This window comes from Tricharina praecox (genome assembly GCF_024521635.1).
Source record: "Tricharina praecox strain CBS 144465 chromosome Unknown BZA05scaffold_22, whole genome shotgun sequence".
In the NCBI taxonomy this organism is placed as follows: Eukaryota; Fungi; Ascomycota; class Pezizomycetes; order Pezizales; family Pyronemataceae; genus Tricharina; species Tricharina praecox.
Window position 1 is genome coordinate 63,864 of NW_026250424.1, and position 23,126 is coordinate 86,989.

At 56.2% G+C, this 23,126-nt stretch overlaps 6 protein-coding genes across 6 annotated transcripts; 1 reads left to right on the top strand and 5 right to left on the bottom strand.

The window, feature by feature from the left end:
• Positions 1-3,330: 3,330 nt before the first annotated feature.
• Positions 3,331-4,902, bottom strand: BZA05DRAFT_437972 (DHHC palmitoyltransferase-domain-containing protein). Its single transcript, XM_051486471.1, has 2 exons — positions 4,543-4,902; positions 3,331-4,466 (listed from the first exon to the last, which is right to left on the bottom strand). The coding sequence occupies exons 1-2, from the start codon at positions 4,884-4,886 to the stop codon at positions 3,473-3,475; spliced, it is 1,338 nt and encodes a 445-aa protein (XP_051337034.1). The 5' UTR covers positions 4,887-4,902; the 3' UTR covers positions 3,331-3,472.
• Positions 4,903-5,055: 153 nt separating this feature from the next.
• Positions 5,056-9,507, bottom strand: BZA05DRAFT_356787 (myosin IC heavy chain). The gene is made up of 6 exons (XM_051481419.1): positions 9,307-9,507; positions 9,013-9,231; positions 8,746-8,930; positions 8,346-8,689; positions 5,443-8,291; positions 5,056-5,390 (listed from the first exon to the last, which is right to left on the bottom strand). The coding sequence occupies exons 1-6, from the start codon at positions 9,307-9,309 to the stop codon at positions 5,334-5,336; spliced, it is 3,657 nt and encodes a 1,218-aa protein (XP_051337035.1). The 5' UTR covers positions 9,310-9,507; the 3' UTR covers positions 5,056-5,333.
• Positions 9,508-9,791: 284 nt separating this feature from the next.
• Positions 9,792-11,531, bottom strand: BZA05DRAFT_405596 (uncharacterized protein). The gene has a single exon (XM_051484414.1). It carries the CDS (start codon positions 11,291-11,293, stop codon positions 9,992-9,994), a length of 1,302 nt encoding a protein of 433 aa, XP_051337036.1. The 5' UTR covers positions 11,294-11,531; the 3' UTR covers positions 9,792-9,991.
• Positions 11,532-13,167: 1,636 nt separating this feature from the next.
• Positions 13,168-13,887, top strand: BZA05DRAFT_420679 (uncharacterized protein; the record flags this gene model as incomplete). The annotated part of the gene is made up of 3 exons (XM_051485656.1): positions 13,168-13,464; positions 13,537-13,596; positions 13,642-13,887. 3 exons carry the CDS (start codon positions 13,168-13,170, stop codon positions 13,885-13,887), a joined length of 603 nt encoding a protein of 200 aa, XP_051337037.1.
• Positions 13,888-15,385: 1,498 nt separating this feature from the next.
• BZA05DRAFT_457825 (uncharacterized protein) lies at positions 15,386-20,480 on the bottom strand (the record flags this gene model as incomplete). Its single annotated transcript, XM_051487586.1, has 4 exons — positions 15,386-16,395; positions 16,460-18,316; positions 18,381-20,260; positions 20,395-20,480. 4 exons carry the CDS (start codon positions 20,478-20,480, stop codon positions 15,866-15,868), a joined length of 4,353 nt encoding a protein of 1,450 aa, XP_051337038.1. The 3' UTR covers positions 15,386-15,865.
• Positions 20,481-20,699: 219 nt separating this feature from the next.
• On the bottom strand, positions 20,700-21,862 carry BZA05DRAFT_405601 (uncharacterized protein). Its single transcript, XM_051484415.1, has one exon. The coding sequence runs from the start codon at positions 21,574-21,576 to the stop codon at positions 21,124-21,126; it is 453 nt and encodes a 150-aa protein (XP_051337039.1). The 5' UTR covers positions 21,577-21,862; the 3' UTR covers positions 20,700-21,123.
• Between the last annotated feature and the right edge of the window lie 1,264 nt (positions 21,863-23,126).

The following is a 23,126-nucleotide window of genomic DNA, read 5'->3' on the forward strand; positions in this document are numbered from 1 at the left end:
GCTCGCTACATATGTATGGCGGAGATAGATCCGTTGGGGTATCCTCGAATACGGTATATATCACATGAATCTAGAGGCGGAGCCGTAAAGGAGTTTGCCGCCCCCGTACTCTATGTACTCAAGTACATACTCCACATAGGTATCGGAAGACCGGTCCCTGCTTAAAGGGTTCCTATAGTTAGTACGTAATACGGGATAGACAAATGTCTTACCATTGAGATGATCCAGCTCAGGGACCTCCGCCGACGACTCCACAGACGGCTCCACAGACGACTCCACAGACGACTCGACGGACGACTAGAGTACACGGCGGAGAGACTGTACACATACGGCAGTATGCGAAAAGGGAATTTCGAATGTAGGTACACCGTATTCGTTCACAGAGCGCGAGTATCTTCCAGCCAGAGGAATCCAGCCAGTAATACGAGACGATACGAGATAGAGCACACCACATACATAATAGAACTCCACAATATTTACATGGGCATCTGCATGCAGGTCCAGTGGGGAACAAGCAATAGTTAGGGGCGTACCAGTTCTATCTAGCTAATGGGGTTGGTCGGCAGAGGACTCCACGACGCGGAGCCTTCACGATGCAGTTAGCAGACTCCGCGAGCACTCCTACCCCAAGTTTGCTCCGCACTGCGACCAACTTGGCGTTCCTCGGACGAGGAGAAAAAAGCAACTCTTGTCGTTCAGGCTTCGGGGCCAGAACTTTACACCCAACAGAGTGTGCACCCCATACAAGGTGGTGTATGTATACCCGCAGATCTTGCTTCCGTTCCAGCATTCCCGTGTATGGTGCCGGACGCTTTAACGGGCAAGCGAGGGACAAAAAATGACCCTCACCGCCGACCGCTACTCCTCGCCACCACAACAAAAGAATTTATTTTGAAACCGTAGAATGGTAGAGTAGTATGTTTAGAACGGTTCTACGGTTTCAAAATTAAATTATCGATGGTTGGTGGAGAGGAGTAGGGCTTGAAAAGTCGGGTATTTTGTATGAGGGGGTGTGCCATTGGACATACGCTAGACCTATAACCATCTTAGTGCAAAGTGAGTGATAATTAATGAGTAACCCAAGTAACATATACAAACGGAAAAAAAAGTGGATCTACAAGAGCACGGCTGGAGTGGCGGTGAGTAGGACAACAGGACGAATCATAAATTAAGTCAATCGAGCAAAAACTGGTTGAAATATTGGTTTACCACCAAAGGTTTTTGCGAGGTCATATTTTCGCACTCGATTTCTTGGCGGCCCACCTCCATTGGACATGCCAAGACGCTAGCCCGTTAAAGTGTCCGGCACCATAGAATATGTAGGTACCAACTCTAGATACATACAACTTCCATCCTCCACAATCTGCAGCATTCAGGAGGCGGGTGCCATACACATGTACCTATTCTGCTGCGCCCGTGCATGACGGGCGGGAGCTAGAAGTTTAGAACTGGTCCAAGAACCCGAGCCTGGTAAGATGGAGGATGGTGGATGGAGGATGGATATGGCACTACCTGGTATGAGTTACTCTGCATGCACATCTCGAAGAACATGCGCGCCGTTTACCGGACCCCCCCGATTCCATGGTGGACTCTAGAGCATATGTAAGTAGAGCACCTACCTACCGATGAAGACTGCGTCTGTGCTCCCCAGGAGGTTTGGAGGATGCGGAAATTCGGCACGTATCATGTGAAATGTATCAACACATGTATTGTACTTGTACATACCGATACGAAGCTCCTACGGATCTATGTATGTGTGCACAAGTACTCTATCACTCTGCTATAGGTAGGTTGGGGTGTCTATGTACACAATAGAGCATTTTGCATGTCATGAGATGAGCCCACGTGGAACAACGAAGCTAGGTAGCCCAAGGACCTTAAGAATGTGCAGGACGGGTACTACTCTAGTGTATATATCATAGATGTGTAGAGTATGCAGTCGGTGAGAGGACTCTGGCTAGATGTTTGCGCCCGTAGAACATATCTCCTATATACCCGTCCCACGGCCACACACCCGTTGTCACTCCCTGGTTTTCCGGAATCCAGTTGTCTTCTCGAAGCGCATGCAGTACCAGTGCCGCCTCGCACCCTCCATTCAAATTTCAGCATCCAGTTATGTAATGTAATGTTTCGGCGCACCACTCCGAGAATGGCTGCTGGACAGGTGGGTAAGAAGTACCTATACAAGAGCTTTTATGTATGCATAGAAACAACTCCACCGCCGCCGAGGCGCCCCCGCGATGTCGGTAATTATATGGAAAGTGATATGTATGGAAGGCAAACAGAAGCCCCTTCAACCGAGACATCGTCAACCCCAACCCCAACCCCAACCACAACCACAACCACAAAAAGCGAGTCGGATGGATGGATGGATCATGAATGGATGAATTATACATAGATGGATGGATGCACCAACTCATGCGCGCGGCGGTGACTAGGACATTAGTTACCGTATTCGCCATCCATCCATCCATCCATCCTCGAGTCCGCGACCCAAGGTAGAGACCAACCTCCGATCATCCGATCCGATTCACATACTTACATTATACATACATTATACATACATTATACATGCATATATGCATATATAGATGCATAACTACAGCCAAAGTCTTCATCCGAGCTCGAGCACGAGCTCGGTGGGTGATCTTCACCGCCATTCGCACATAGTTAGTCTCAGTCTCGGATGCTTTGTAATGCCTGCATTCCGCGGCGTCTCCGAGTCGGCGGCAGCACGTACGATCACTCACTGCCATCACTCACCGCCTGCGCTCACCGCCAGTGCTCACCGCTCGTCGTCTACGGACGGACGTACGGGGAGGGCGGATGGACGCCCTCCCTCCCGGGAATTGGTAATGCTGGTATAAAGTATGCATACTTATGTAGATGATTGACCGGACTTTACGGAGCTGGACTTTACGGAGCTCGGCACACAAATGAAGCCCCGGGGCCGCCGACGGGGGAGGGGGGGGGGGGCAGAGCGGGTGAGTATATACGAGTACATATCCGCGATGGCCAGCTTTAGGTGATATGGCGTGCGAGTAACCGTATACCGGTAGTTACGTGAGTCGTCTTACCGGCTCATTCCCGTTGCGTGCTGAACGTATGTATCATGGATATTACTCGCACATAGCCGTGCGACACATTGCCGGCTGAGGCTGTTTTCATACCTTCCAAGTCCCCAGGTGTTTTAGGAATCGTCGGCTTGGGGAAAACTTATGGCAGCTGCCATGACGCATACTGGAATTTGGTTCACACAGTCACTTGGCGAGCAGTCGGGCACGGAATGAGAGTGAATGAAACTGCGGTAAGGGAGGAGCAAGTGCAAGTGCACATTGTCTGAGTTCTGAACCATCCACTGAACTGATCCATTCGCCGGTGCTTCGAATCCTTTGTAAATAACTCCATTCACCTCCATCTACTCTAGCCAACCAATATCGTCTACACCGGGTATCACTCCACGTCTCTCATCTCAATACAGCGTATTAACCCTCCTCTCACCGAGCACGCCACCGACCCTCTCGGCCTCCCACCTCTTCCTACGGACCAGTATCGCCAAAGGCACATCCTCATCCTCGTCCTCGACCTCCTCATCGACGCCATAATCCGCGAGTCTCTCCCCATCCTCATTCCTCCAGCCGTCGTCATCATCGTCGCCGTCCCCATCCCCGTCCCCGTCCCGAACCAGAATACTATCCTCCATCGGCGCGATGCTCTCAACGCTCATGATGCCATAATTCGGAATGCGCGTGGGCGGCGCCCTGACGGGGCCCCTCTCCCAGCGCTTCAGGTCCTGCGCCTGTCTTCGGCGGAAGGCGCCCACATCCATTTCTCCGGGGTCCTGAAGGATACTGACGATGCCGCTCCTCTCGAGCTGCATCTTCTCGGGGTCCTTAGGTGGCCAGACTAGATCCGGATTTTCAAAGCCGTTGACCTCCCACTCCAGGCCGGCCACCAACCCTCCCCTGACTCCGGGCACGGGTTTCCGCGCGCCGACTGTGGGCGACCGCGCGAGCGGGTTGAACCACAAGGGAAGGAAGAACTGGTACCCGAACGCCGCGACGAGGTTCTCCCAGATCCCAACGTCGTAGGGGAAGACCTGGGTGGCGACGTTGCCGCGGCGCACGGCGGCAGCGTGTCGGCTGTGCTCCCACGTTTCGATCGTGGTATACCCCGTCGCCGTCTGCTGCAGCGTCTTGAGCGAGAGCGCGAGCAGCGCGAGCCACAGCGGGAAATCGATTAGCAGCAGTGCAGCCAGGAGGAGGAGCTGGCTGGTTGAGTGTGGCGAGTAGTAGGATGGCAGGTCCCGCGCTACCCATACCGCGTACGCCCGCGAGATGAGGGATAGCAGCAGGTAGAACGTCGTGCTAGTCGCGTAGAAGAGAAAACGCAGGAAGTGTGGGGTGTTGCGGTAGCCGATGCAGGATGCCGTCCACGGGCAGTGGTGGTCCATCTTCAGGATGCAGCTACACTCCGCCCATCAATGATCAGCTCCCTGCCTCCCATCCATCATCCCCTCTACGACCGATGGGTGAGATTTACCGTTTGCATGTTTTACAGTGATGGGTCCTAGCAGGCTTATACCTCTCGCAGCGCTTACACCATCTGGCATGTGTGGCGACCAGACGGCGCTGTTCAGCGCGTCCACGGCCATCCTCAGCATCTTCAACAACGGGCGGGACCCATTCCTTGGGCGGCGAGCCGGGATCGGTAAAGATTGAGCGCGCGTAGGTGATCCAGATGCAAGCTACGGCGGCGTTGAAGAGGATGTGCTGGTTGCGTGTCCAGTACGGTGACAGCAGGTAGATTTGTGACGGGTAGGCTAGGAAGGCGATCAGCAGGACGACGCCGGTGACGGCGAGGTGGGACAGCTTCGGGTCGAGCATTGCATCGTTGGCGGCGCGGCTTTGGGGACGGCGGAGCTGGGAGCTGGCTGCTGGTGACGTGGTTCATGGGCCGGGTAAAAGAGTCACTGGACTAGGCGGCGGAAAGGTGATGGACATTGCTGCGCGTTCGCACCACTGCTTTCAGGTCTCTTTCAGGTCTTCTTCATGAGGATACAACTATAGTCCAATTCAACTCATCAACATCGAGAGACGCGATAAAAACAGGAAAAAAAAACATAGCAACACAGCGCAGCAGCAAGAGCAGCATCGCTAAAAATCTAAGCAAAAGAAGAATTCCCCTCCCCACAAAACCACTAGGAAATCCAAACAAACTCCCAATAGGGACGACCAAGCAACGGAATAGAATAGATATGTATATGTAATCCAGCACGCGGTGCCCAAAAAAACGAAAAGCGAAAAGCGAATAAGTATCAAATCTAAGCAAGTCTACCACTCATCCTCATCGTCGTCCTTCTTCGACATGCGCACCTGCCGTTGCTTCAACTATGCAATCATCAGTATCCACTTTCATAATGCGGGAATGGGATCAACTTACAGCCTCGGCCAACCCGCCTGCAAAACTGTCTCCACTCGTACTCGCCCCCGAGCTGCCGGTAGCACTGTTCCGATCTGGCGTTCCGGCAACACCGGGCCGCTTCGGCGGCGCCGGGGGCTTATTCGGTCTCTTGGGTGGCGGTGGTGCAGCCTTCTTCGGGGGCGGGGCGACTTCCTCCAGGTACTCGCTTGGTGCCCATCCTTGCGCGTTGGAGTCGAGCCGTTTGACCAGCCACCAGCCGTTATCGTTCTTCTGGAGGAGCGCTACCACATCGCCGAAAGCCACCGATAATTCTTGGCTGGTGGAGCCGACGAAATCGAATTTGGCTTTGCACATTGGGTCAGCCGAAGGCGGGGGAGCTTCGACAGGTGGAGGTGGAGGTGGCGGTGGTGGCCGCGTCGAGGCTGTTGAGGGTGTCCGTGCGTGTGACGCCACTGCTGCCGTGACTGTCGGCGCGACGGGTTTCCGGACAGGCGTAGCGTGAGATGTCGCTGGTGCCGGACGAACAGCGACGTTGGCGATTGGTTGAGGGGTAGGTCGCTGTTCCTGGGGCAGCGGTCGTGCAGCGGCCGGCCGACTGTTCCCTGCTCCACCTTTGGGCCCACCTGGTCGTAGTAGCTTGCCGGTGGTGATCGGTTTCGCCGGCTGTTGCTTACCCTTCGGCGTGGGTTTACTGGTAGAGTTCGGCGGTTCACCGGGTCCAACGTGAATGGTCGAAGACTTGTAGAGGTCGTCCCGGGGGACCGTGGGATCTTTCTTAGACTTGACGATCGCCTTCTTGCCTGGCTTCTTCGAGTACTCAATTGTAGGATTGATCCGAATCTCGATGCCAGCCTTGAGGATGATGTTCAACTGAGTGATGAGCTCAGTCTTGAATACACAAGAGATCAGGGGATCAGGCGCCTGAGGAGATCCAATTCCCAGGCAGAACCAATCGTCGCGGAGGTTGGTCATACCGATGAACTTGATGGCGCCTATAGGAATATTGTGTTCCGCGGTAATGGACAGTTGGCCGTTGACCACAGCCTGAGAGATAACATAGAAAGCGCGGTTCGTCAAGATGAGTACCCGAGGACTGGGCTTACTACTGCGGCCCAACTTTGAAATGAGAAGCTCGCCTCTGCAGCTAAAGACCACATTTTCTGCCGCGCTGATACCGGTAGTGTTCTTGAGCATTTCACCGGGGCCACCCCTATTGCCGGCCCCAAGGTAATCGCCCATGAACCGTCGGCTTCCCAAGAGACTCATTCTTCTCCGCTCCTTCTTGCCGCTGAGCTGCCTATGCCCTTGATCTCGCAGCTTCAAGAATTCCTCTCCACCGCGCTTCTTCCTCCATGCCCGTTGGATCCTGGTGGCACACTCGGCACGGTACCGCAGATAGTTCCTCCACGCACGCTGGATGCGGGTCGCCATGTTGTGCCAGTACCGATCTCTCATGGTCTCAAGCGCAAAAAGTGTCTCGGGGGTCTTGATGAACGCCTTCGTGACACCCATCTGCCATTCATCCTTCGGGATGCTTGTGTCCTTCAGGATCTGCAAGACACCGGACTTGGAATCGCCAGTCCACGTGAAATCTCCAGCATAACTGGTTTTGGGCGAGAGCAGATAAAAGCGCTCAATGAACTTCTCGAATGACTGTCTGTAGGCGAATCCAGCACGACGGATTCGCACGTTCTCCTGGAGACCGAGGTACTTGATCTGATGCAGGACTGCCGGAACGTCGTACTCGGTGGGACTCTTATTCTGATTGGGCTTGATGGTGCGGATGTACGACGGCTGAGCCTTCATGAGGGTCTGCACGAGGTCATTGGCGGAAACCTTGATCTTGTCACCGGCGGTTGGCGGCCGTCGCTTGTTGTCCCTGTCGATCTGCTGCGGGAAGAGGGTTTTGATGAAAGGGTTCGCACTCGCTGCCACAAGCTCAAGGATATCCTTGAGCAGCTGATCCCTATTCTTCTCGGTCATACCCGGAACACTGTAGTGCACGTCACCGGCGTAGTGCTTGATCACGAACTGGCCCGACCGATTCTCAAAGTGCTTGTGATCTCCGAGCCTATTCAGTCCCTGGACGAACGCTCCGTCGGCGGAGGATGGATCCGCATGTCCCGTGGCGCAGGCATCATTGAGTGCAGCGAAGACACCCGGTGGTCGCTTCTCCTCGATCAGGTCGCACACAACTTTGTTGTCGAAGTACTTGATCGGCGTCCATTTGATCTGTTCTCGCTCGTACTCCTCCTGCTCGGTCCTGAGGGTGAGCTGAATGAAGATCTGCTGGAGCTTCTCGTTGACGTAGTTGATGCACAGCTGCTCGAACGAGTTGGTATCGAAGATCTCGAATCCGTAGATATCAAGGATTCCAATCGAGTTCGCTACAATGCCACCCTGCGTCTGCATAGCCAGGTTCACGCGATCCACAATCCACTCGAAGAGGTTGTTGTAGATGGCCTTGGCGAGTGCATCGCGGACGGAACTCGCCTGCGCTGGATTCAACGGCACCTCGTAGACACTTCCCCTCCGTCCGCCATGACTCGTCTCCATGATCCTCAACGTGAGCGCCCTGTTCACAGCCGCGCCGTCGACCTCGAGTAGGTATGCGACAAAGTCTGTAACCGAAGGATCGACAATTGCACCTTTGCCGTTGTCGTCCTCGGCGAATTGGATGTTCCCCAGCCACAGGATGGTGGACAGCATCCGGAAGATCTGGTCCTGCTCTTGCTGCGATAATCCAATGATTTGCATCGCCTGCAGGGTCTCCTGGAAATCCACCACGTCGTCGATCCCCGGTACCTGCATACAGCCGGATTTGGAGGTGTAGACGTAAGACTCGGGTCCCTGAATGCCAAACAGTTCTACCGCGCGTCAGCGACCCATCACACCCGTAGAAAATCGCCCTTGCAACCAACCTCGGTGCTGTTGGCTAGCAGCCTTCGCGAACTGGTAAAAGATGTGGAAATTCCTCTCTTCCCGAATCTGTCCCACAACCCTATTCTTCTCCAGCAGGTAATTGGTGATATTGGCACCAACAGGCTCTCCTTGCGAGTTGAACTGGATCTCGAGGTACTTTCCGTGCCGACTCGAATTGTTATTTCTGAGCGTTTTCGCGCACCCGAAGGATTCCAGCAGCGGATTGGTCGCAAGAACCATGTCCTTGATCTGCTGAATCGTCGACGACGAGGTCGACGAGGCCGCCGCGATGTACTGCATTATCCGCTTCGCCGCCTCGGTCTTTCCGGCTCCAGATTCACCACTGCTATCCATCAGCATCCCATGAACACACCACCACCGCCAAAGGGGCCGACATACCTGATGATGATACACTGGTTCTCTTTGTATCCGTTCATATTGTAATACGAGCTCTCGGCAACTGCAAAGACATGCGGCGACATCTCCAGCCGATTCTTCCCTCGATAACTCGCCAGAACCTCATCCGTATAAATTCCGAGATCACGGAACGGATTGACCGAGATCAACACATGGCCGATATACGTCTGCGAGCGACACACACCGTCAGCCACACCCTCCTATGCATGCATCCACCGCTCACGCTCTCCCTCTCCCGGGCAGACATACGTAGATCTCCTTGTTCTCGAACCGCTTCTTGAGGTTCTCGTTGATCGCCTCGTTGGTGATCTTTGAGATGAGCGTGAGATCCGACACGCCGACCTCCTTCTTCTTGGTGGATTCGAACGCGGCCTTGCGCACTCCCGAGGACTTTCCCGACGGTGCCGCACTCGCGAAGTCGGCGTCTTTCGCGGCGCCCTTTTTGCGCCCGGCGCGTTTTGTGACACCCTGTTGCTACATGAGCGGGGGGACGGGGACGGGGGCGGGGAGGGGGAAATGGAGGTCTAAGGGGCGGGTGGGTACCATGTGGAAAGAGGTTTATCGCGGTGCTGAAGGTGTGGTTGCGTTTTTTGTTCCGTAAATGCGGGGTGTTGCTTGCTTGCTCTAGCCTTCACTGCTGTTGTTGTGGAGGTGGAGGTGTGATCGCGTCCGATCGAGTCTGTGCGATGGATGGGGGGGATGGTGGAGATGATTGACAATGGTGACTGGAAGGGTGAGTTGGAGCTCAAGCAGCACCGGTTTCCTATATGGGATTAGCGGTTACGTGGAGGCTCTGGTGCTGGCTGGCTGGGATGTTGGCGGGTGGCAGTTGCTTGTTTGGCGTGCTTGCTAAAACGCCGAGAGGATTACGTACGCTTGGAGGCAAAAGAGGATGGAGGTGACGAATGGGGCATTGCTGTGGCATGGAGAGGCGTAATGAGGATATGACGGTGATAGCCTGGGCGTTTTGCTTGGAATTTACATTGAATATTGGGGGCCTTGCTTGGAATTTTCAATGAAGATTGCGGGTCGTACTGGTAATGGTGTACCTGGACACTCTCGGGTAAGACGGGATAGCATCATTCCGATCACTCGGAAGCTAAGAAAACGGTGCCTGAATATAGTCGAGCTTTCCTGACACCGCCTTCAGCTCATCTATAACCCTCAATGTCTCATCTACTTCGTCTATAAGCAAAACTTTTGTCTACCTTCGTCTCACGCTCTTCCATCACCGCCTTTCCTTGTCCTCCCTTTCCTCCCTCAAGCACCTTGAGCACATACAAGCGCCGCCCAGGCACCCCATCATCCACTCCCTACGCTCCTTGTATGGCAGAGAGTTGTCACAGTAGCAGCTCATCAGCTCCTGTCCTTCCCTTACGGCGATGCCACTGTCATCTTTACCCACGCCCCAGAACCTCATGATTCCCGCGCACTCCCAGCGGACGCTGGGTTCGCAGTCGTGGTTGACGAGCGAGTAGAGGGTGTGTGCCGCCGCCGCCTCTGTTTCTCCGTGCGCATTCAGCCGGCCGCTGGCGGTCCCGCGGAACTTGGCGATGAGCGTGTTGACGACCCATGTATCCCACCAGTCTGGTCGAGACACCTCCGTAGAGAGCGATGTGTGCTTCCCAGAGAAAACATCGATTCCCAGCGCCTCAAGGATGCCAATGACACCACGGACATTCTCCTCCCAGCCCCAGCCGATCCGGAGCTCCAGCACCTCGACGGGCGGCACGCCATATAGGTACTTGGTCTCCTCAAGCTCGAGTGGGTGCACTCCCTGAGTGAGCGCCATGGCAAAAGCCTTCATCATCAGCAAGGCGTAGACTGCACCGCCAGGCTGCGAGGACTTGGCAATTTGCAGTTCTGATTGCTGGAGTGCTGCGCGGTGGATCAGTGCGATGGGGCGACAGCAGAGTGCGGGGTGGTACTTGGTCATTGCCATATCCCGACAGTGCGCCGAGCACCATACCGGGACGACCGCCTCGATTCCCTCCGCTTCCGCGTCGGCGCAAAGATCGCATGTGAATGTTTCCGCTGAGATGACAACCTCCTCCTCCACCTTCCTCTCCTCCTTCTCCTTCTCCTCGCTGGTCCCCGCGTCACCGGGCAGCTTCAACACCAACTTCGGCCTGCTCGGCAATACCTCCTTCCTCCACCGGCACCCACAGTATTCGCACAGGCCGCCCTCCACCGGATCCGTCACGACCGTGAGCACGCTCTCCTCGCGCATACAAATCTCGCCGGCCTTGATATCCCTCTTCGCAAACACGCCCAAGTGCTTCGTCACACCGAGTACCTCGGCGGTCTCGCTCAGAAGCGGCAGGTTAACCACCCTCACCTCGACGCAATCCGAGCTTCCAGGCACCACACACTCATTCAGGTGCATGACGGTCTCGGCCGAGAACCTATCGGGTTCGTGGGAGTTCCATGGATATACCAGCCTCCTCGCGCGACCACCCTTCCCCTCTGCCATGGACTCTACCGCCTCGAGCACATCGCGGAACCCCCGTTCCTCGGGGAACCGTCGCATCCCGAGCCGCGCATACTCGCCGGCCTGTTTGCCACAGCCGACCTCCTTCAGCGCTGTGGCCAGCAGTAGCAGCGATTCCTCCTCCAGCTGCCCCAAAAGGGTCTCAACATCACCCCCCTCCTCCTCCGCCACCACCGCGCGAAGGTGGAGCACCGCCTGGGTAGCCGCGTGGAACTCTTCCGCATCTGTTCTTCCTTCCTCCTCCCCCTCCTCCCCCTCCTCCCCCTCCTCCTCCTCCTCTGCTTCATCATCCTCATCCTCATCCACCTCACCCTCACCCTCCTCTTCCTCACCCCCCCTTCCCGGCGCCTCCAACGAGAGCTCCTCCTCTTCGCTATAGCCCCTCACATAGTCCGTCAAGAGCACAGCGCGGTACGCATCTCCGGCAGCGAGGTCGGGGTATTTCTGCGCGAGGTATGCGCGAGCGCGCTCGAGGTAGAGCGTGGGATCGTACGCGCCCGTGCCGTAGGCTAGCTGTTTGGTGAGCTCGGCGAGAGCATTCTTCGAGGTGGGGGAGGGTGCGGACGAGATGACGGTCATGGCGGGGTTGGCTGCTGTGTGCACTCTGGACTCTGGAGGGATAGTGTAGGAGAGAATTAGATGCGGATCGGTTCGTGGAACGTGAGATTACTTCGAGCGCTAAGTAGTGCCGTGCGACCAGGCTTTATGTAGAGTAGAGTAACTACACACATGGGACTGCGCTGCCAGACTCCATTCAAGCTTGAGTGGCCATTCTCTCCCGGTGGGCTGGATTCTTGGAATGCTATCAACTCTTATTCTATCCCACTCCGTCTGATGGACTCGAATCATTTTTTTCGTATGGTAGAGTATTAATTGCTCGCGCGACCCGAGTAAGTAAAAAAGCATCTGGATCATGGCAACACTGTACAGGTATGCATACGTACACCGACTCCCATCCACCGTCCAACCCGCCCTCGACCAGTACGCAACGGCTCCCGAGTCCCCAGTCCCCAGTCCCCGTGGCCTCCGCCCTACCTAGTCATTTCCAAAGAAGCTATGTAGGAAAAGCCAGTATCAACTCCCGAGCCCCCATTCCGCCTCGGCCGCTGTCGCCTCCCCTCATCAGGAGGAGTCATGGATGGGTGTGTGAGAACCCTCGAATCCAGGACTTCCGCCTCTCCAGCCTGCGGTTCGTCCGCTCAAAGCTCCAATCTCGCAGCGCTCACTGCCCCTTGGCTCGCCATTAAGCACCCCGCACCCCGCACGCCGAGTGATACACTATGCAACCGCAACCAATGGCTCCATCGTGATTCGTGAAGCAGCACTTACTGTCCTCTACTCTAAAGAATCTGTGGCTTGGGAGAGCGGGCTTGGAATCGGTTGTGGAGGTGGAGGTGGAGGTGGAGGTGGAGTACCTATCCCGCAAGACGATAGAGAAGGTACATAGGTAGTGCTTGCGGGGTTTGGGGCACACATGAGCACAATATGATATTGTAGACACCGATGTAGGTAGAGTATCGAGCGGCGATGTAGTGGAATGTATAGTAGAATGTATAGTAGGAATACGGTACGTGTTATGCTTTTGCTAGATCGCTAGTTCGTACTCGTCGAATACATGTGCTGTCACTCGTTCAACGAGCGATCTCTCACGAGTCAAGCTTCAGTATTTAATTCTTCGTCCTTCCCATCCTTCTTTCCTATCCTTCTCTCCCACCATCTCTCCTCCCATCTCTCTCACCATCTCCTCTTCTCATCTCACGAGCTCACCACCTGCGACCCACAACATATTCAATCTTCTGCAATGTTCGAATTGAAATCGAACCAACTCACCCACTCGCTACAGTAAGCCACCCGATTATATAATCCTTCTTCTCAAATTGTGTTGACACATACCTCTGGAAAATCAAGAGAAAATGTCTCTAAGAACCAGAAGCGCTACACGACCTAGAAGAAGCTCAACAATCGCGGCAAAGGCTACCGTCAAGAAGACCGCCGAGAAGAAGAAGAAGAAGAAGAAGAAGAAGAAGAAGAAGAAGAAGAAGAAGAAGAAGAAGAAGAAGGCTGCCGCAAAGCCCAAGGGCATTAGCAAGCGCGCGCCTTCGCCCCCGCTCCCCCGCCTCCTCCGGCCGCAGCCTTCGTCCCCGCTCCCACCCGGCACCACCAGGTGCACGGTAGAGTACACCTGGCTTTCGGCAAGAACAGCTAGTATAGTAAAGCTGTCGCAGCCACGGCAGAGACCCATTCCAGGGTAAACGGAAAAGCGAGACAATAACAACCTGCAGCTATCAAGGACACCTCTGCATGCGCAGGCGGCGTACGACAGTGAAACGATGATCAGGCAAGTATGCATAGAAAAGATAATTGCGAGCTAGAAGAAGAAAGAAAAGACCATGACTAGGGAAAGGGTATTGATTGACGAAAAGACCATGGATGGGGTAATGGTGGTGGGCAAGGCAAAGACGGTGGACAAGGCAAAGGCGGTGGACAGGGCAAAGGCGGTGGACAGGGCAAAGGCGGTGGACAGGGCAAAGGCGGTGGACAGGGCAAAGGCGGTGGACAGGGCAAAGGCAGCCGATGACTCGGCCATCTCCGCACTCAAGTCGAGCCTGGTGGTGTGCCGTGGTGTGCCGTAGTGCACACAGAGGTGTCTAGTAAGCTGCAACGCCACGGGTTCCGCAACGAGGTTTTCCATCGGGTTGAGATGCCCGGTGAGATGCCCGGCGGCATCAAGATGCACATAGAGGTCCCGGACACCTTAGGCTTCCTAGAGTAGCCGTTGGCCCGATGAGCTGAGGTGTCGCGCCCCCCGGGGGGCTTTACGTGGGAGGGTTACGTGGGAGAGTGGGAGAGTGGGAGAGGAAAGGGCGCGCGGCCGAGCTGCTTCGCTGCTTTGCGAGGTTACAACGACGATTAAGTAACGGTATGCCGGAGCTGGAGGGGAGGGGGGGGGGGGGGTGCGGTGGGTGGAGCTGGGGGTGGGGTCGTCTTTTTTTTTCTGTTTTTTTCTTCTTTTCTTCTTTTTCTTCTTTTCCAATCATAATCTTCAAAATAAACGATCAACCACTACCTTCTCTTTCTCCTCTTTTCCCACGTATGTTCTCCATCTCTCGACCAACCACCTTCCAGCCCGAAGGCTGCAGAGGCATTAGCGAATTACGAGCCCTCGCAAATGCCAAAAACGGCGAGGCAGCTTTTCGTCCACTGGCTGGCTGGCTGGCTGGCTGGCTGGTGCAGCAGTTTCCTGTCCCGTCTTCAGCTGGCAGGATCTTGAGGCCTGGCTGGACCATCTACTCTACTTTGCGAACGGCAAGGTCATCGGCTGCGGCATAGCTTGGCCTAGGTATCCGTCAGCCTTCTCGATTTATTTCCAGCAACGCCTTTGCGTGGCCACTGGCCGGACCGCAGAGTGCCGAGTGACCTACAGTGACCTACAGTGACCCCGTAACCCCGTAATAGGGCCCACGCAACGAATGGCGACCAGAGTGGAGCAGCAGCTACAGTGAAGCAGCATCTAGGGATCTGTGGCTGGAAGAGCAGGCTGGAAGAAGAAGTACATGCATCTTACCTGCTAGGCACCTAATGTATGTATGCCTAAGTCCCAAGGCTAGACCGCATAGCTATTACGCATGGCCAGACTGGATGGCCACCTATTATGGATCGCTATGGACACTTGACACTTGTTTCCCCATTCACCCTGCACGTATCTACCGAAACACAAGCCTAGAAAGGAACAGTCACGAGTGAGCTTGGAAGAACAATCACCGCCCAAAGCCAAAGCCAGCCAGACGTCGGCCGGCCGCAACCTGCAGATTCAGATTCACATTCACATCCCCATTCCCATTCCCATTCCCATTCCCATTCCCATCCCCATCCAGACTCGTCACTGCATGGCCAGTATGGCTACATAATATACCAATTGTGTATTATCGCTCAGTGATCGCTGTGAATGCTTATGTATTTCTCCATTCACCCCGCCCCCAGCACACCTACACCAGCACCTGCACATATATTTCTCTCCACCTCCGCCCACCTTGCTCACTCACACCCCATATCACCCATCACACCCCATCATCAAGCAGCTAAAAACTAACATTATTTTACATCGTCCCCCATAGCCCCATCCCCCCCCCCCCCCCCCCTCTGCAGTCAAACGAACGTTAAAGATAGAGTAAGTATGCTCGCAGCTCCGCTCAGCGCTCGCAGCCAGCAGCAGCCCGTAGCAGCCTATAGGCTGTAGGCTGTAGGTATATGCTATGTGTAGAAAGATCGAAAGATCGCGAAGAAAAAACGAGAGATATGTATAAAAAAAACGCCCGTCTGTCCACTCAAGTCAAGCCAAGTCCAAGCAGAAAAAAGCACACCTCTAACTACCAATACCAGTAACAAGTACATACCTAATCAATATAAACCTCAGTAAAAAGAGTCGAGTCCAGTAACAAACGCTGAAAAGCAACAACCAACAACCAAATCATGCTCCGAAACACCAAGGAAGAAAAGATTCCCAACATCCTATCCTCCAAACGCAGCAATCAAAAGAAAAAGAAACGCCTTGAACAGATCGGCTCCAAACGACAAACGACAATCGGCCAATCGACAAACGACAGACCAAGCTTATGTCCTGTGTTTATGTCCCCCCTGCCTCACCTCCACCACCGTCTCCTTCCTTGTCTCCACCACCTTCTCCACTAGCAACGTCTCCTTCCTCGTCTCCACTTGCACCTCCACCTGCTTCCCTTTCCCCACCCCCTTCCCCTTATCCTTCTCTTCCCCCTCTTCTTTCCCCTCCCTCTCCCCCTTATCCTTCCCCTCTTCTTTATCTTCCCCCTTCCCCACCCCCACCTCCTCCCCCTCCCCCTCTTTCTCCTCCTCCTCCCCCTCCTTCCCCTTATCTTGCTCCTTCAACCCCTCACAAAGCGTCTTCTCCAACCCCCTAAAATTAACCGGCTTAACCATGAACGAATCAACACCCGCAGAGAAAGCCTCTCTCTGATCGCTAGCCGTATCCAGTCCCGTAAGCGCAACAATAAAGCTTCTCTTCTGCTTCTTCGCCGTCTTCGCCTCCTCGTCCGTCTGCTGCTGCTGCTCGGCTAAGTACCGTCGAATCTCGCGCGTGGACTCGATGCCGGACATGATTGGCATTTCTATTTGTTGTTAGTCGTTGCTCAGTAGTGGGGAGGGGGGGAAAGGGGGGGGGGGGGGACAAACGCAGGTCCATCAGGATAATATCGTAGCCGCCGTCCTTCGCCTTGACCTTTTCGAGGGCCTCGAGGCCATCGACGGCGGTATCGAATGGGTAGCCGTTCTTGCGCAGGAACGTGACGAGGAGCATGAGGTTGATCCTGTTATCCTCGACCGCGAGGACGCTCGGTTTCGTTGGTGCGGGTGCGGGTGTGGTGTCTGCAGTGGTTGCGGTGGTGATGGTGGTGGTGGTGGTGGTGGGGAGGGTGAGAGTTCCCGTCGTCGTCGACGGCAGCGCAGGCGTGCGCTTCAGCGGGGGAAGCGCGATGCGCCCGGATACCGAGCCGATGGAGGACGACGAGGACGAGGTGTCGCTGGCGGCGTTGCGGCGCGGCGCCTGCCAGCGCGTGACCTTGGTGCCGAAGAAGCTGTCGATGGCGGTAGCGGAGGGCGGGGTCGACGGGGCGTTGCTGGACGAGACGGAGGCGGACTCAGACTCGTTGGCGACGTCGTCGTCCTCCTCGTCGCTGTAGGCTGAGAACTCCTCGTTCGCGGTGTCGTACTCTGAGCTATTATCCTGCCGCCGCATCTCGTCGAGGCAGAAGGCGAGGGCGCGCGCGAACTTCTTTGGGCCGCACGGCTTGCGCACGAAGGTCGAGACGCGGCCGGCGAAGCGCGAGGCGCCGCCATCGACGGGCGGGTGGCTGCAGAGGACTATGACGGGTGCGTTGCCGGCGCCGAGCTCGCGCAGCACGTCGTCCTCGCCCTCGCCCTCGTTCGCGATGATGATGTCCACGTCGTCGAGACTGCGCGACTCGTCGTCGTGGATCTTCATGCCGAAATGCACCGTGACGTACCGCTCGATCGAGTTGCGCAGGAAGTTGGCCGCGTCCGCCATCGGACACGGCGCTTGCGTCCGCAGGAACGTCTGGAAGCCCACCATGCGGATCTTCATTCCCGCCGCGAGACTGCGCACGTCGAGCGCATCGTCGACGCGCTCCGACGGGCTGAGGTTCAGCGTGAGCGGAACCACCCGGTGGATCAGAGGTACCGACACCGTCACCTTCGTGCCCTTACCGACTTGGCTCTTGACGTCGATCTTGCCGTCCATCACGTCGATGATCTGGCGCACAATGCTCATTCCCAGGCCCGCACCCGCAGCGAGCGGATTCTGCTGGCTGAACGGGGTGAACAACTTGGTCTTGAGGAACTCCCTGCTGATTCCCTTTCCGGAGTCGGAGACGGACAGTTTCACCATCGCGCGCTTGTTCCCCTGTGCGTCTGGCGCCATGTCCTCGGCGCGCAGCCGCACACGGACCCAGCCAGACTCGGTGTACTTCATGGCGTTGCCCGCGATGTTGTTGATGACCCGCTTCAGCGCCGCCGGATGCGCATAGAACACCCATCCGTCGTCGCGGTGGTCGATATCGATGATGACTGTGATCTGGCTCCCATCCTCTCTCGACACGATACCCGACAGCGGCGGGTCACCTGCGGCGCGCGCAGTGGACTGTTGAAACTCGGAGCCCAGACACACGCCCTCGACGATATCCTGCACGAGGCCGGATAGATCGATGTCGGACTTCTGGTTGTTGACCGTCTTCTCGATCTGAACTCGATCGTCGTTATCGTCCAGATGCGCGATGCTACGCCGGGCTAGACGGATATCCTTCTCCAGAAGGGAATTGAGCTTCTGGAAGTCGAGGACGTGGTTGATGGTGTCGAGTAGCGTTGTGCCGCAGGACACTATCGTTTCCACGAACGACCGTTGATACGGATCGACATTGCTCTCGGCTAGGAACTGGGCGCTGGCCAGGATTCCATGGAGAGGACTGCGGAGCTCGTGCGAGATGCTGGAAATAAACTCGCCCTTTGCTTTGTCGGCTGCGAGATACCCGCATCAGTATATAACATTCGAGCCACAAAATGCATGGAGAAAAAAACACACCATTGAAGATAGTCAACCTCGTAGATTCCGCCATGATACAGTTCGCGACGGCAGTGACAAAGCTCCCCTCGACATCACCGCTGAAAGTCTTCGTCGCACTAGTAGTCCAAGCAAAACAGACGGCAAACAATTTATGGTTCGGATCGAACAGGGGCACGAGGATGATACTCTTGGCACCTGGCAGAAACCGCTGTAGGATGGAGTCCGTCTGCGTATCGTCCGCCTTCTGACTGCGGACTTCGCGCCTCCACTCCTCGCTGTCGTCGACCAGCGCCACGATCCGCCCCTGCTCATTCTCCTCCACGAGCTTGTTCAGTATCTCCTCGTTGAGCTCCGCCACGTCGAAGCCGAGGTCCTCGATGTTGTGGGAGCCGCCAGAATCGTTCGAGGAGCCGTTCGACGTTGCGTAGCCCAGGATGCCGCTGCGCCGCCGACACGCCCGGGGGCGCTCCGCGCGCGTCGCCTGCTCCGCTTCCTTGTCCGTCGAGATATGCGCCAGCCCGCAGCTGTTGGGCTTGTCGCACGCCTCGGGCCCGAAGAAGCCCTCAAGGTCGCCGTCCAGGAATACTACGTCGGCGTCGATCGAGCTGCGGATCAGCGTCGCGGCTCGGTAGAACATGGAGCGGAACTGCGGCTCGAACGACGACGTCTTTTCGTACGCGGACTGGCGGCGGCAGGCTTGCTCCGATGAGCCCGAACATGACTGCGCTGATGAGCATGCGCCGTCGAAGTAGTGGCTGCCCTCTAGCTTGCCGTTGAAGTACGACGACGACGACGTCGATGCGGGCGGGGTCAGCAGCGTGTCAGATTGTCGGTATGCCGAGTGGGTTTCCGGGGACGGCGAAGGCAGCGGCCGCGGCATCGTCGAGGGAAACGTCATCGTGTCCATCAGGGACAGTTCCGTGACGTGCTCGGTGTTGGATGGGTTCATGCACAGCAATGGGTACTGCGGTATGCGTTTGCCAGCATCGTCCTTAGCACCGGTACCGGCGCCGGCAGCGACTGGCAGATTCGTAGTTCCCGACCGCTGGTGCGTGTCGACATCTGCATTCCGCTCGCGCATCATCTCGGCAAACTTCCGCTGCTGGAACATCAGTCGCTTGCGCTCGACCATCTTCTTCCTCTCGAGCTCCTTGAGTCTCCTCGCCTCGAGTTCCTTCCTTTCCAGCAGCCTGCCGTCCCGTCGCTCCGTCATCTCGATGCCCTCGCCGGGCAAGAACCCCTCGGCGATGAAGCGCGACAGCCCCATCTCCATAGCCCTGCTCTTCTGCAGATCCTTCTTCCCCTGCTTCGTTTCCAGGTAGTTCATGACGATATCGCTCATGCCCGACAGCGTGATCTTCTGGTCCTCGGTCAGCCCGTCCGGCTTCGGGTGCTCGTCGAACACGCACAGCGTTCCGATCGAGACGCCGTTCGGCGTGCGCAGCGGCGCGGCACAGTAGTAGCGCTTGTGCGGCCAGCCGGTGACGAACGGGGCATCGCGGTACACGGGATGTTCCGCGAGATCGTTGACCTCGTAGATAAACTCCTGGTCCGCGTCGGGCGAGGGGATCAGGCCGATCGTCAGCTCGCACAGCGTGCCGCCGCTCGGCATCACGGTGCCGCAGCCGAGCCACAGCTGGTCGCCGGGATCGTGCGTGTGCGGCGAGTTCAGCGACAGGCTCTGCGTGGACTCGGCGATGAGGTAGGATTTGCTCGCGCTGGCCACGGTGATCATTGCGCGGCGGCAGTTGAGGATGCGTGCGGTCAGGTTCGTGAAGCATACCAGCACGGGGTCGTACGAGGCGACGGAGGTGAGCGGCGAGGACTCGGGCAGCGGGCCCAGCGCGCTGGTTCGAGGCGCCTCGGCCGTCGGTGTGTCTACATCGGGCCGGAAATATCTGTGTGGGGCGGGGAACAAATCGAGTTCGCGCCAGTAAGCCAACCATTCGTTGCACTGCCGTTTGGGGGGGGAAGGACCACGAAGAAATCCCGCCACCGCGAAACACAAAAGACGTGTGCGAGGCTTTCTCACTTGAATACCTCACGAATCCGCAGCGAGCGATGCGAGTCTCCCAGATAGCCCTCCTCCGGCGATGATGACGGGAACGGCGGTGACATGGCCACGGCAACCAGTGTGTTGCGTTCTCGAAGTTGAGGTCGCCAGTTCTGCTACGCACCGATTGTGTCGTCTCGTGCGAGTTTTTTTTGCCGTGTGTCGTGTATAGTATCCGCTCCAGTACGGTCTGTTTTTCCGCTCCGGTGTGTTTTTCGGGAGGTGGATCGTTTAAAGCGATCTACGGCACGGGCGACAGATGAGGCGAGACGGAGTGTCGGAGGGGTTGTCAGACGGGGTGCAGCAGGAGCCGTGTGTTGTAGTGCCGTGCGGTGGTGCTGGGGGGTGGTGGTGGTGGTGGTGGTGGACAGTCGATCCGGGTTACTCGAGGAGTTCCTTTCTCGGGGCAGTAAGTGTGTAGTATGTAACCGCAGACGTGTGAAGATGCTTGGTATGCTGTGTATAGTATGGAGGATGGGAGGCGCGTGTGGGTGTGTGTGATCTATGTGTGGTGTGTTGCTGGCTGGCTGGAGAGACAGAAGGAGAAGAGAAGAAAGAGAGGTTTTCCGTGATCGTCCCGCCACCTCGATCGATATTCGTTCACTACGGCAGAGCACTCTACTTTCTATGCACGGTCCGCAAAACCGGATGTCATCCCCAGGATTGTGGCTTTTCCTTCGCAGCAGCAGCGAGCGAGTAACTATTCTGCTATGTACCCGCCGTTCGTCGCCCTACCCTGATGATGGAGTGCAATGCAGCACCCAGAGCATGTAATTCGGGGGTGGAGTGGTGGCTGTCATGGATGAGCGAGCGATCCCTCCCTCCCCACCACTGGAACGGCGGAGAGTTCTCCTCCCCGCGCGCGCCCCCTCGCCCTTCCCGTCCGGTAACACTCACACAAATACGAAGGGGACAACCAAGTGCTCTAGACGGACGGACGGATCGCCAAACAGACCCAACACGGGGGGGCGAACCACCTGAACCGCCTGAACCACACGAACCACACGAACCACCTCCATCGTCCAAAGTCCACAGAACGAACCGGCCGGCCACCAAAACAGAGTAGATGGAGTGCAGTCGAATTCTGCATGGCGTAGCCAGTACCGCATCGAGCCAAGGCAGCCAGGAAGCCAGGAAGCCAGCCAGAAGAGAGACATCCATCTCGCTCGTTGGCCGTGCGTTCGTACTCCATGTAGGTGAGCACCGTGGTGCAAAGTCCACCTGGAACTTAAACCCGTCTCCGGGTGTCTTGGTTGCAGCGAACCACAACTATGCCTGGACCATCATGGGGCTAGTCAATTAGAGGAGCAATCTCGGATGCTCTCCACTCTCCTCATGGTGGTGGTGTGAAGACTTTGATGTTTGCGCCTTCGGAGAAAGCCGCAGCCCAGGGCGGATCTTGCACTTTCGTCGGACCCGCAGCCCCAGCAGGGCACTTCTATCATACACAGCATATGTGGAATCCAGATTCTATGGATGTATGCGCGGTCTGCGGTTCGCTCTGCGGTCTGCGGTCTGCGGTCTGCGGTCTGCGGTCTGCGGTCTGCGGTCTGCGGTCTGCGGTCTGCGGTTCGCTCTGCGCTCTGCGGTCGCAGTCCAGAAACAAATAAATCCGATCTTGCATGCCATCCACCCCTCCCACCACCCACCACCCTTAACACCGGGCCCGGGTCTTTCTAATCGCAGGTCGTGCTCCCCCACCCCCGGCCAAGCCGAAGCGGAGCCAGGATAGGGCCCCCACACACCCACACACTCACTAGAGAGGACGGACAGTACTCGGAGACGGGTCCAAGTCGAATGCCAAGAGATTGGCGGCCTAGCGCTTGCTTGGAAACGGTCTAGCGCAACATATAAAGGCCTAGCGTGAGTGTTCTGTGACTCAGGTTAGTCAGCTTTGCGCGTTGAAGCTCTAACTTTATTTGTCGGGAAAAAAGAAAACCCATCAAAAAAAGAAACAACGAAAGAAAAAACAATTATCCCTAAACTCCTCTCCTAGCGCGTCTGGGCATTCGGGACCCGTCTCCGAGTACTGTCCGTCCTCTCTATATACTAATCCATGAAGACCGGCGAATCACAATCTGTTCTTGTTGCTCACCCTTTCGAATCGGAATAATTCACAGATGAACTAATCATGATATGTAAACAACTAGGCCAGAGTCGGTCGTGTCGTGTTTAAGCATCGTATGAGGTCGAGTCTCAACAAGAGAGACTGATAGATACAAGATAAACTACTCTACCTACACGGGCCACCTTTCTCTACTACTCTATGACATCGACGAAGGTGTAAGGGAGGGAGGGAGGGAGGGAGGGTGTCACGGATTTCAGCCACAGAATTGCAGCAGTGCAATGGTAGAATGGCAGGTAGCACTGCAGCACTGCTCTGCTCAGACCCTTCCCCCCTGATTCCCTGAGGAATTCCCGCAGGAAAGGAAAGGGGTGTGCATACGATATGAAGGCATGGTACCAGAGTAACCGACTCCTCCATCGGAAATCTTGCAGAGTTACACGAGGAAGCCCGTGCGGAGGAGCTTCTTTCGACGGCCGGGGACGAAGACGGCCCCGTTAAGCTCAAGAGCCACTCAACGAAGACATTCGCCTCCCCGGTTCGGTTCGCACGCAAGCTAACAAGCACAAGCAGCCGAAGTGCGGGCGGGGCGGGGTGGGCAAAGACATGTCCACTTGCCGCGCCGATGTTTACTATACTTTACCCC

Coding starts and splice junctions, on each gene's coding strand:
- BZA05DRAFT_437972 (XM_051486471.1), bottom strand. CDS start 4,886: ATGCTCGACCCGAAGCTGTCCCACCTCGCCGTCACCGGCGTCGTCCTG. Junction 4,467..4,542: donor CACTGTAAAACATGCAAACG/GTAAATCTCACC, acceptor GGCGGAGTGTAG/CTGCATCCTGAAGATGGACC.
- BZA05DRAFT_356787 (XM_051481419.1), bottom strand. Junction 8,931..9,012: donor TCGAGAACAAGGAGATCTAC/GTATGTCTGCCC, acceptor TGTCGCTCGCAG/ACGTATATCGGCCATGTGTT. Junction 8,690..8,745: donor AACCAGTGTATCATCATCAG/GTATGTCGGCCC, acceptor GATGGATAGCAG/TGGTGAATCTGGAGCCGGAA.
- BZA05DRAFT_405596 (XM_051484414.1), bottom strand. CDS start 11,293: ATGCGACGGTTCCCCGAGGAACGGGGGTTCCGCGATGTGCTCGAGGCG.
- BZA05DRAFT_405601 (XM_051484415.1), bottom strand. CDS start 21,576: ATGGATGTCTCTCTTCTGGCTGGCTTCCTGGCTTCCTGGCTGCCTTGG.